General features: G+C 37.0%; 1 protein-coding gene across 3 annotated transcripts; it reads left to right on the top strand.

The window, feature by feature from the left end:
* Positions 1 to 1084: 1084 nt before the first annotated feature.
* Positions 1085 to 9123, top strand: si:dkeyp-117b11.1 (B-cell linker protein). Of its 3 annotated transcripts, XM_067521899.1 has the most exons (20): positions 1085 to 1351; positions 1442 to 1499; positions 3862 to 3887; positions 3986 to 4020; positions 4132 to 4169; positions 4457 to 4550; positions 4664 to 4731; positions 4830 to 4881; positions 5008 to 5112; positions 5544 to 5572; positions 6076 to 6112; positions 6216 to 6294; positions 6510 to 6540; positions 7150 to 7186; positions 7298 to 7403; positions 7592 to 7629; positions 7806 to 7849; positions 7928 to 7996; positions 8202 to 8360; positions 8493 to 9123. In XM_067521899.1, exons 2-20 carry the CDS (start codon positions 1497 to 1499, stop codon positions 8607 to 8609), a joined length of 1167 nt encoding a protein of 388 aa, XP_067378000.1. In that variant the 5' UTR covers positions 1085 to 1351; positions 1442 to 1496; the 3' UTR covers positions 8610 to 9123. The 3 variants fall into 3 exon arrangements, with proteins under 3 accessions (XP_067378000.1, XP_067378001.1, XP_067377999.1); XM_067521898.1 differs by lacking the exon at positions 1085 to 1351 and having other exon boundaries at positions 1358 to 1499; XM_067521900.1 differs by lacking the exons at positions 3862 to 3887; positions 3986 to 4020; positions 4132 to 4169 and having other exon boundaries at positions 1092 to 1351.
* The last annotated feature ends 1562 nt before the right edge of the window (positions 9124 to 10685 follow it).

Raw genomic sequence — 10685 nt, 5'->3', positions numbered from 1 at the left:
TTAAAACATGGCAATCACAGTCCACCCCCTAATCGACCAGTGCTAATTAATAAAACACTGAAAATGAATAATCCTTAAAATATTTTCATATCCCTTGTGGAATCAAAGGTCACTGATGATTCTTTAAGGTTACAAACTCCATATTTTCATGTACAGAAGATTTCTCTGAAACCTATTGATCCAGCACCTATGATGAATCACTATAAAGTGATTGCTCTAAAACCTTTATGTACATTTCAGCGTTGATGGTGCCTTTCCAGATTTGTAAGTTGCCCATGCCATAGACACTAATGCACCCTCATACCATCAGAGTTGGAGGCTTTTGAACTGTTTGCTGATGATAGCTGGATGGTCCCTTTTCTCTTTAGTCCACAGCACACAGTATCAATGGTTTCCAAAAAGAACTTAAAATTTTGATTAATCTGACCACTGAATAGTTTTCCATTTTGCCTCAGAAAATTTTAATCAAGCTTTGTCCCAGAGAACATGGCAGCGTTTTCTGGATTGTATGGTTTCTTCTTTGCATGACACCTCTAACTTACATTTGTGGATTGCACAGCGAACTGTGTTCACAAACATCGATATCTGGAAGTGTTTCTGAGCCCATGCAGTGATGTCCTGTAGAGAATCACGCCTGTTATTTAATGCAGTGCTGCCTGAGGACCCGAAGATCACGTGTTTTGACCTTCGGCCTTGTCCCTTGCGCACAGAGATTCCTCCTGATTCTTTGAAGGTTTTGATGATATTATGTACTGTAGATGGTGGGATCTTTATAGTCGTTGCAATTTTCCGTTAGGGAACATTTTTGTGAAATTGTTCAACAATTTTTAGATACAGATTCGTGCACCTCTCTCCATCTTTACTTTCAAGAGGCTCTGCCTCTCTGAAATGTTGGAAATGTTTTACAGAGGTTTTTATTTAATCTGTATAATCATTTACAAGGCTGAAGGTGGTGCTGCTGTTCACTTGTTTACCTAATGAAGTGGGAAGTTAGTGTAAGTAGCTGAAAGTGTGATTCATTTTGAGTAAGCGCTGCATACTGTGACATTATTATTGCTCATTCATAGCTGCTTTAAATGTAAACCATACAATTATCTCCAAGGAAGTTGTCCAACTACTTAATGACTATTTTGTAATTGCTTTCTTGGTCTCTGTTATGTGAATAAAAGGTTAATAATTATTGTTCCCTGTTGATGACAGTTGAAAGACATTTCAACTGCCATGCGATTTACCAGTCGCAGCAAATGATATCAAAGCCATATGAGCATGGAAGGTTGCAACATGGAAATTTGAGCTGTACAGTTTGAAGGCAGCCAGTCGAGCAGCAGGTGAAACCGTCTGTCTGACACAGGTAGGAAATGCAAATGAGATCAGTTAGAGCTGCTCTTGAAATTCTCTCTATATCGCTGGCTTTCAATCTTTAAAACCATTTGCATCCAAGGACCAAAGCAAAGAAAGTTCCTCATGAGTTGAGCTGTGAGACTGGACCTCAAATCATGGTAAAGTATAGTTTTATTATGGTTCTATTTGGCTTTGCAGACAAACAACATTGGGTGTAGTGAGTAGGAAGTAAGAAGGCATTGTCTATGACAATTATAGTGCTGTATATTGACTGAGTACGTTGTAATTTTACTATGTAGTCAACGTTTATTTCAGCCTATTTTTGTGGGAAACATGCAATTGGAGCTACAAGTAGTGATTGCGTCGGGGAGTGAAGGCAAATAGTCGAACCAACCCAGCCAACTAACTGTTGGTAGATATTCTGAGAGTAAATGCTGCAACATGTATCAGTTTGATCGTAGAGTAAAGAACTCTGAAAGGTAAAACCAGCTTGCTAAACTGTCTATGATGGTTGTGCTTTGTTCCAGTTTGATCACAGGGGAAAGTTTTGCTGTGTGTTTGATCTTTGAGCTTTTTTTGAATAATCTCTATTTTGTCTTAAATATAACGATTTGATCATTTTGGAAAAGTCAAATTAGAATAAAGGAAGCTTTACTTTTTCTTTATCTTTAACTTGTAGGATTTTAACTGTTTTTATTTGAAATAAGTTACGTGTTTTGCCATTAGAGCACTTTGATACACTTTTTCATTAAAAATGACCATGCAGAAGCCTGGAAGGTGGTGGAGTTTACTGAGAGAAAAAGGACGCTCTGAGGCTCCGTGTCTTTCATTCTGAGCGGTATTTTGATTATTTTAGCTTCTTGGGCAGTTTTAATTATCCTGTCTGGTAAAAAGATTCACGTGCATCACAAAAACAAAAAAATTCACAGTCAGTCTCAACATGACGTGTTTGCTCACATAGTTCTTTAACAAAAAGTCTACACCATACACAGATATTGTTGTTTAGAAGTGGTATCTAACCTAATCTAATCTCAAGTGGTGGGATTCAACAAAAATGCCCCAGATAAATGTTTTGTTGTTGGAGAAGTAACCTGTATGTTCACATATTGAAAGCAAACATGCAAAAGAAAAAAAAAAAAAAAGATCTAGTCTGTGTAGTGTGAATGGTTAATTAAATGTCTGACGTTCAAGTAAGTAACACATAGGATACATACGACACATAGGACTTTTCACTGACACCGTAAACATATATTTTCATCACAGAGAGGTTACAGTGGTGTACACTGTCACTGTAACTTGACCCAACCATAAAATACAGATATTTTTGAAGTGACATAAAATCCTAAATAACAGAACAGTTACTGGACTTCTCTTTTATCACCTGCTCCTCATATATCAACAGGAAATCAGTTGTTTCTTGGCACAATGTGTTTGAAAGATAGACACTGTCCCTCGCTGTGTTCTTTCTGTCTATAAAGATTTACTTTACATCAGCACTTCCTCTACTGACCTCTGCCACTGTGGGAAAACAGATATTGTCACTCCACTTCCTGGTTTCGGTTGACGTGGATCACATTTCTGTATTCTGTGATTTAACTGATAATATTAATTAATGTTTGCATCAACCCTGCATTGGTTTTAACAGTAGCAGCACTTGAACATCACATATTCATGAAGATAAAATAATAAGAAACAAAAATGTTACAGTGAGAAAACTGTGTAGAATTACTCTGTTACAAGTGAAAGCCCTTTATTGAAATCTTAATGAAAGTAAATTAACAAAAATACTTAAAATGGTCTTAAACTTAATTTGCTATGATCTGAAGAAAAGCATGCATTACATTATGTTTTAATGATGATTAATTATTTTATGATTAAAATTACTGTGCATTGGTGAGAATATCCCATCAGTGTTGCCTAATGAAGGGGCCAATAAATTTTAAATAAATGTACAGTAGTGAATTCAGAGGTTGTGTGAAAAAGAGAAGCAGACAATTGCAGTGAAGTACAAATACTTTAAAATGGTATTTGTTTCCACTAGAAAACATATGTTACAGCAGATTATAATACTGTAGGTGGCAACATAATTCTAAGCAGATATGAGGACATCCCAGTGTAAGCACAGATTATACATGTGTGAAGCCAAAGAAACAACCAAGCAGGGGGGTATACATGTTATAGTTTACAGACATGTAGAATATGTACTGTATGAAAAACTATTATACTAACCATTTGATATAAATGCCAGCAGTGTTTACAGCCTTGCAATGATGTTTTACTTCCTTATCTCCTACCGAAACAGTTTTGACCTGTATGTAGACAACATACAGTACTGTTGTTTTTGTATTTATATATGTGTCTATTTAAAAAAACCTCAGTTTCCTTGAAACTGAAGTCATATTTCTCTATATGTAAACAAACCTGGCCAAGCAGTTGTTTAATTGCTCACTAAATTACAATTCTACATGGAGTATTAGGACAATCTCTACATACTCATCTGGGGGTCCCTGTGTTTTTCAGAGCTTCTTTGGAAAACTGAAGAACCTGTGAGTACATTAAACCATTTATAAAACATCATTAGCTTTGCTGTTAATGTTTTGAAGAAAATAAAAGTGCTACATCATCTTACCTCTCCTCCCATCAGACACAGTGGACCCCCAGCTCCACCTAAAAGGATAGGTGAGATTTAAATGCACTTTGACATGATGAAAAGTACATTATGTTTTCCTTTGTCTTTATGTCATATCAAAAATTAATCAAGAGATCCATTTATTTTTGGATCTGTTTCAGATAACAATGAAGACTTTCAGTGGCCAAAGGATGAGTTTGTATGTCTTTGAATTTGTTCTTGAATTACTTCCAATTCCACATTACTTTACATGTGCCACATGTAGCATTTTCAAATAGCTACATTAGTGTATGATCCTGTTACCCAATTTCCCCATGGGTTAATCAATGAACAGGTCTATAGGCACATTCACAGGGACCAAAGGGTCAACTGCAGAATATTGACAAAGAAAGATAAAAATTAATATGCATTAACAAGTTAACAAGGCAATAACTCTTTGTTAAAATGCTAAATGCACGCACATTCAAAACAGTTTTGTTATGACAGGATGACGGAGAAGGGGATATATATGAACCTACTCCCACTGAGCGTCAGGCTGTGAAAGTTCCACAAAGACAAGTGGCGGACAACGTATATTTGGGTAACAGCTCTGCATCTGCACTGTAACAATACTGTAGATGGGGTTAGGGTTTTAACAAAGTGTCCTGTTCAGCATAAGACAGTCTTTGAGCTGTTTGATGCAATTCTCTACAGAGAGGACGTCCACTCCTGCAGCTCCACAGAGGCAGGCAGCTCCTCCACCCAGACCAGGAAAACCATTGGTAACCTGTCTGTGTGCCTCTGCAGCTGTCAATACAGTTTATGAATGTAAGTATTTTAACATTTTCTTTTTGTTTTAATTTAATTATCTTTAACCTAGAAACATCAACCGCATGCTGAGGACTTCTTCCATGACCTCAACGTCAAGAAACGTGAGTCATTCATTTGCATTAGTTTGCAACTTTCTGTTTTTTTTCTTCATTTATTGTACACTCCACCTCTCTTCATCTCTTAAAACTCCCTCTAATGTGATACAACTACATCACTGCTCCTCCCAGCACCAGAGATAGACAGAAATGAGAAGCCTGGGAGACAGATGAAGATGCCCCCTCAACCTGTCCGATCTGCTCCTACTCTACTTCCTGCATCCAACACTGAGGAAGGTGCAGTATAGTGTATCATATCATGAAAGATTTTGTGAAAAGTAGTAACATTCTATTATTAAATAAATAAAACCAGAACTAGGTGGTTACTGCAAAGACTTGAGAGCTTGGCCAATGCAGAGAAGAGAGTGCCACCTACTGCAGAGTCGCTGAGTTGCACCAGAAGTGCCTCAGAAACCCAACTTTATTAGTAAATGAATCGCAAAGAACCTGATCTTCAGGAACACCAATTATATGTGGGATCTAGCCAAAACTTCAAGGAGGCAATTTCCACATACTTCTGCCTTGCCCGATTACTGCAAATGTCAGGACAAAGTGAATTTGTATCACTTTGTATACTGCTGGATAGCTTGTGAATGTATTTCCCTGTTTACAAGAAAAATAAATGTTTGTACAGTATAATGCAACAACACAAGTATTTTGTGTTTCAGATGTGTATCTGGATCCAAATGAAGAACAGGTGAGTTTCACTCTGTAGCTTCTTTTTTTGTAAGAGAGTGAAAGGCGGGTTAACATAGCAGACCATGGCATTTATGAAGCCTGGATTAATGAGGTCTACAGACAAAGAGACTAAGGGGTCATGGGAAGTCACAGTCTTACTTCTGGTTCCATTTTTTTGTCTTTTAACATGCAGTACATGTTAACAAAATCCAAGCCAATACTTGTTTTCGTTGTAATTTTTCCTTTACTTTTTAACATTACAGTTGTGCAGGAAACTTAAGACACCAGGCTGAATGCAGTATTTAAAGTTATCAAATCAGAGACCCTTAAAGCAAGGGACTGACTGTTTATAGTCACATCTGGTGGAAAAGCCAGTCTGTACCTGCTCTGTACATGAATATGACTGGATCTTAGAGCCAGACATTGCCACATATGAATGAAACAGATTCTGCCAATCAGTTTATAAACATTTGGCACATTTAACACATTCCTGTGATGTATTGTTGTCATTATGTGTTTTAGGAAGACAGTGAATACCTGTATTTAGAACCAACAGCAGGTATGCAGCATCACACCCCACAAGAGCGGGCATAATCATTTACCACTCACAGTTACTTAAATGTGGTTTTAAAAATTATAATTTCTTCCTTCTTGGTTCTCAGCTTGCTCTCCTCCACCACGTGCACCAATGAGGAAGCCTCCATCTCCTAAGGCAGCATTTGTACCTTCTCCTATTCCCATGTAAGTGCACTCTATCCTGAATCAATCTTGCAAAAACTTAGCACTATAACTTAATCTGTAACATAACCTGTTTGCACAGTTTCAAACTCCACACTGAGTCATGCTGGTTTATTTATGCTGTGAAATGTTGTAGATATACTACAATAGATACAATGTTATACAGTAAATTGCTCATGCAAAACAAGCAATAAGAAGAACATTCTCTCTGTCTGTAGGATGAAACCTCCTGTTCCCAGAGTGAAGTCTGTGAGTGTGTCTATTTACCTTTATGCTTAGTCATGTTTTGCTTATACTAAACTCTGTCTCAGACAGAGGCTGATTTAGAAATATTTTAAAATGACAAAGGGAGTAAAACAAACATAATATTTAATCCACATTGTTCAAATTTTCTTTGATCTTTTTGTGCATTTTCAAGTAATTTATCCATGGGGGTTGCAAATGATTGCACAAATTAAATTTTCACAATTTTACATTTTGGTAGTTCTGATGATAAAACTTCATTTGCACCAGCTGAACGTGCAGTATCAGTATGTTACAGTAGTTTTAGGATGCCCTCTACATGACATTTCAGAGAAAATGAGTTGATACAACTGTTTTCTTTCATTAGAAGTAACAAAAATAGTATTTTCTTTAAAAAATGAAAATTATATGGGTGCAAACTTTTGAATCTCTCTTGATAAATGAATTAATAAAATTAACTTTAAATATATTTCTTATAAAGAAACATTTGTACTAGTTTAATGTGCATTGAAATATTATGTTGATGAAAAAAATCCTTGGTTTCAAAAATAAGGGGATGCAAACTTTTGCATCCAACTATAAGCACAACAGTGACATTTATTTCCTCTCTTTCAGAATTCAGTCTTGCCTTCTTTGAATGAGATAAAACCAGGTAAACACCACATTAAAACGGATCTTATTATCAGTACATACCACATCTGAAAGTAACTATGGTGCACTGCACATAATGTTAAAGAGGACATACTGTATCTTATCTCTTCAGTTGCTTCAGTTGAAGCAAGGCGTGCCACATTTCCCACCAAACCCCCTCAACCAACTCCCGGTGTTAAGCCCACACTGCCTACATTCCTGAAGGAAGCTAAACCCAGGTAAGTGGTGAATATGTTCAGAGAAGAAAGTGAGACAAAAAATGGAATTTAAATATTAAAATGACACTGATTTACATTTGTGTCCAACTTGTTTTTGCGGCTGACTCCATCTATGAGTGCACACATACATCAGAATTACATGGAATTACATTCAGTGTGTAACATTAGCCTTCCTTCCTTTATTCCAGCCCTCCAAATCCTCCTGTTGCAGATACTAAACCTGTGGGTAAGCTCACTTTTTTCAGAGAGAGAGTTTCTAATTCCTGAGGGATGACTGTGATTATTTGAGGTCTGCTTAAATTCTTCCTTTAATGGAATCCAAACAGTGCATTAATAATATTTTTACTATCTGGCTGTTGCCAGATTCTTCAAACTTTTAACATGTTTCCTGTCTGTTTTAAGCCTCTTCTATTGGCATGAGGCCTGCCAAACAGTTTAGGATGGAGGTATGTACATTAAATCTAACACAAGTTACTGAGTGGTTTAAAGAACACTCATTTATTTATATTTGTAAAACATCCCAGGACAAAGAATGGTTTGCTGGCGACTGTAACAGGAAGACAGCAGAGGAACTCTTGATGAGGGTCAACAAGGTAAACCAAACAGTTTCATGTTCATCATGAGACAACAGCTAAAGCTGTAGTGGTGGGGTGTTGCACAGACAATGACATGTTGTGCATTGTTCACATTTTTGTTGAAGGAAAACTTAAATGAAACACTTCCAAGATGATGATTTCTTTAATTCCCTGTGCTCCTTATTTCGTCAAAGCCATTATTTCATCTTTTGCCATTTTGTAGGACGGTGCCTTTCTCATCCGACACAGCTCAGCCCAGAACCGCCGCCAACCATACACACTAGCTGTGCTCTACCAACAGAAAGTGTACAACATTCCCATCCGCTTCATGGAGGAAACACAAGGCTATGCCCTTGGAAAGGAGGGCAAAATGAATGAAGAGGTGAGGGCACAGGAGATAGGTTTAATAAAAAGGCCGTTCTGCAGAGAGAAACACGTTCAAGGCAGCTTCATAAGAATTTCATTTTCATTGATTCAAGACCTATTTCCATTTATCTTTCTCTTGTTTTCTCAGATTTTCACCAGTCTCCATGAAATGATCTCTCACCACAAGAATAACCAGCTGTTTTTGATTGACAGCAAGAGTCAGGCCAAGCACACAGCGTATTTAACTCACCCTGCACGCCCTTAAAACTCCACTACTTTCTCTTAAGTCTTGTTCACATGAGCAAAACAGTGGGTGGATAATTCCACAGTCTGAAATACTGACAGCCAGCTCTGTGAAATCAGTCACACCACTGTGACTGCTATCTTAATTTTCAATTAGGTGATCATCGCATTTAGTTTGACACGTGATTTTCATTTTTCTGTTTGGATCCACATTATCATATCAGCATCATTGCAAAATGTTAACTGCCCTGTAGTGCCAAGGAACATATGTTACAGTCATTCAGTCTGGATGTTTCACTTAGGAATCACTGTCCCCTGGCTTTGAAACATACAAACAGTATATGTTTGCTAGAATTAAACAACACTGAAACAATGGGTTAACAGCTAAAATATTTTGTGTTGAACCATTCAGATATGTCTCCATGAATTAGTTATCTGTATTTTAGTCACAAGTACAGATTTCTCTTTCTTAATTTAGGATAATTTTATGTACTGTTTTGGTGTGGTATTGTGCAATACAGAACCAAAAAACCTTACATTGTTTCTGTTTTATTGTTTAGTAGTTGCCTTAAATATACTGCTGTTGCCCAGTGACCATGAGTTAACCTGCATCCTTGAACTTACAATCCAGCTCTTTAGCTGAGGTTTCTAACAAAGTGCACATTGGAAAATCCTGATGTATGATGGTTCCTTGACAAGTAGAGTCACTGCAGCGAGGGGAGAATTCTTTGCTTTATCTGTGTGTGTGTGTGTGAGTGCTGCCTGCCAGTGGCCACTGATCAGACCCTCATGGTTACACCCGCTTACTATCAGGGTGAAACCATCTCCTTTGTGACCAAACATTATATCTGCTTGCGAGATTACTACGTGGCAGAATAACAAAGAAGAAGGAATATTTGTATATCTGTTGCCTTTTTGACCTGACTTATGCTTTTACTGTATTACCACATTTGTAAGTTGTCTTATCATATTACACGCTGGATTTCAGCGCAGGCTGAAAATGTAGAGGTTCGTGCAACTGTAGTTGCTGTATTTGCATGAGCGTGTGGTGTAAATGAGTACTGCATAACTTCCTGGAGCCAGAGTAATTTGGCAGGTAGATGTGGAGCATGTTAAACAGTGGCTCTGTTGCACGACTACTGCTGGGTGATAAACTCAGTATATTCTCAAGATGGTGATTCCAACTACATTGACAGCAACAACAAAGTATTTATAATTAGTTCATTGGGCCCCAATTTCCTTTTAATTTAGAGATATGTTAATGTTTAATTACATTTTTACATCCATCACATCAGGGGGCTGATAGTACATGAGATAAGCTTTTCAGAGTTGACTACTACTACTACGTCTTTTTAGACTCAAAAGACGTAGAGATTTTCATAAATAAATTTAGCAAATAAAACACATTTGCATGGGATGTATTGCCATTGCCAATATATTTAATAATGTTTTCATAACAAAAAACACAATAAATAAAGTTTATTTGGTTTATACTGCTTTCCAAACAAAGCTACAAATAATTTTAAAGGGAAAAACGAAAAGGTGTTTGTCCTATAAGAGTTAATATACCATCATTATCATAAATGTCTACAGAGCCCTTATATTTCCTTTGTTTTGCTAATTTCCAGTATGGGAAGTTACGTTAATTGTGTAAGAATTAAGAACTGTGTGGAACAGCAGCTTTTTTGATTACACATACCACATCCTGTTTACTGACTCATGTTAGTGTATGGGCTTTTGTTGATCAAAACCAAATCAGACTGACCATAAACGGTCAGACTTTGAAATTGTCCAAACGCTGGGTTTTCATAATCTTTTTTTTTTTCTAAATGCAAAACTGTGTCGACTACACAGTCATTTACACTGTATGGTTCCAGGGAGCTTTTCATTGTAACAATGGAGTGCAGTTTGTGGCTTTTTTAAAAATTTGACTGTTAAAGTATATTTTTAATGTGCACAGCCTTCGCCTGACCATGTCTGAGATGGTACTGGGGAGAGGCCCATTGATGAGATTATGATGTCTAAGTCAAAAAGATGCAACTCCAGCTCCTAGGAAAAACACGTCAAGCACTTTAGCTAAAGATGAGCGTGTGTCATG

Source organism: Channa argus, chromosome 11 (assembly GCF_033026475.1).
Source record: "Channa argus isolate prfri chromosome 11, Channa argus male v1.0, whole genome shotgun sequence".
In the NCBI taxonomy this organism is placed as follows: domain Eukaryota; kingdom Metazoa; phylum Chordata; class Actinopteri; order Anabantiformes; family Channidae; genus Channa; species Channa argus.
Note: the sequence above shows the minus strand (reverse complement) of the source record. Positions and strands in the feature narration are given on the sequence as shown.

Coding starts and splice junctions, on each gene's coding strand:
- si:dkeyp-117b11.1 (XM_067521899.1), top strand. Junction 4,732..4,829: donor CCAGACCAGGAAAACCATTG/GTAACCTGTCTG, acceptor TCTTTAACCTAG/AAACATCAACCGCATGCTGA. Junction 7,187..7,297: donor TTTGAATGAGATAAAACCAG/GTAAACACCACA, acceptor TTATCTCTTCAG/TTGCTTCAGTTGAAGCAAGG.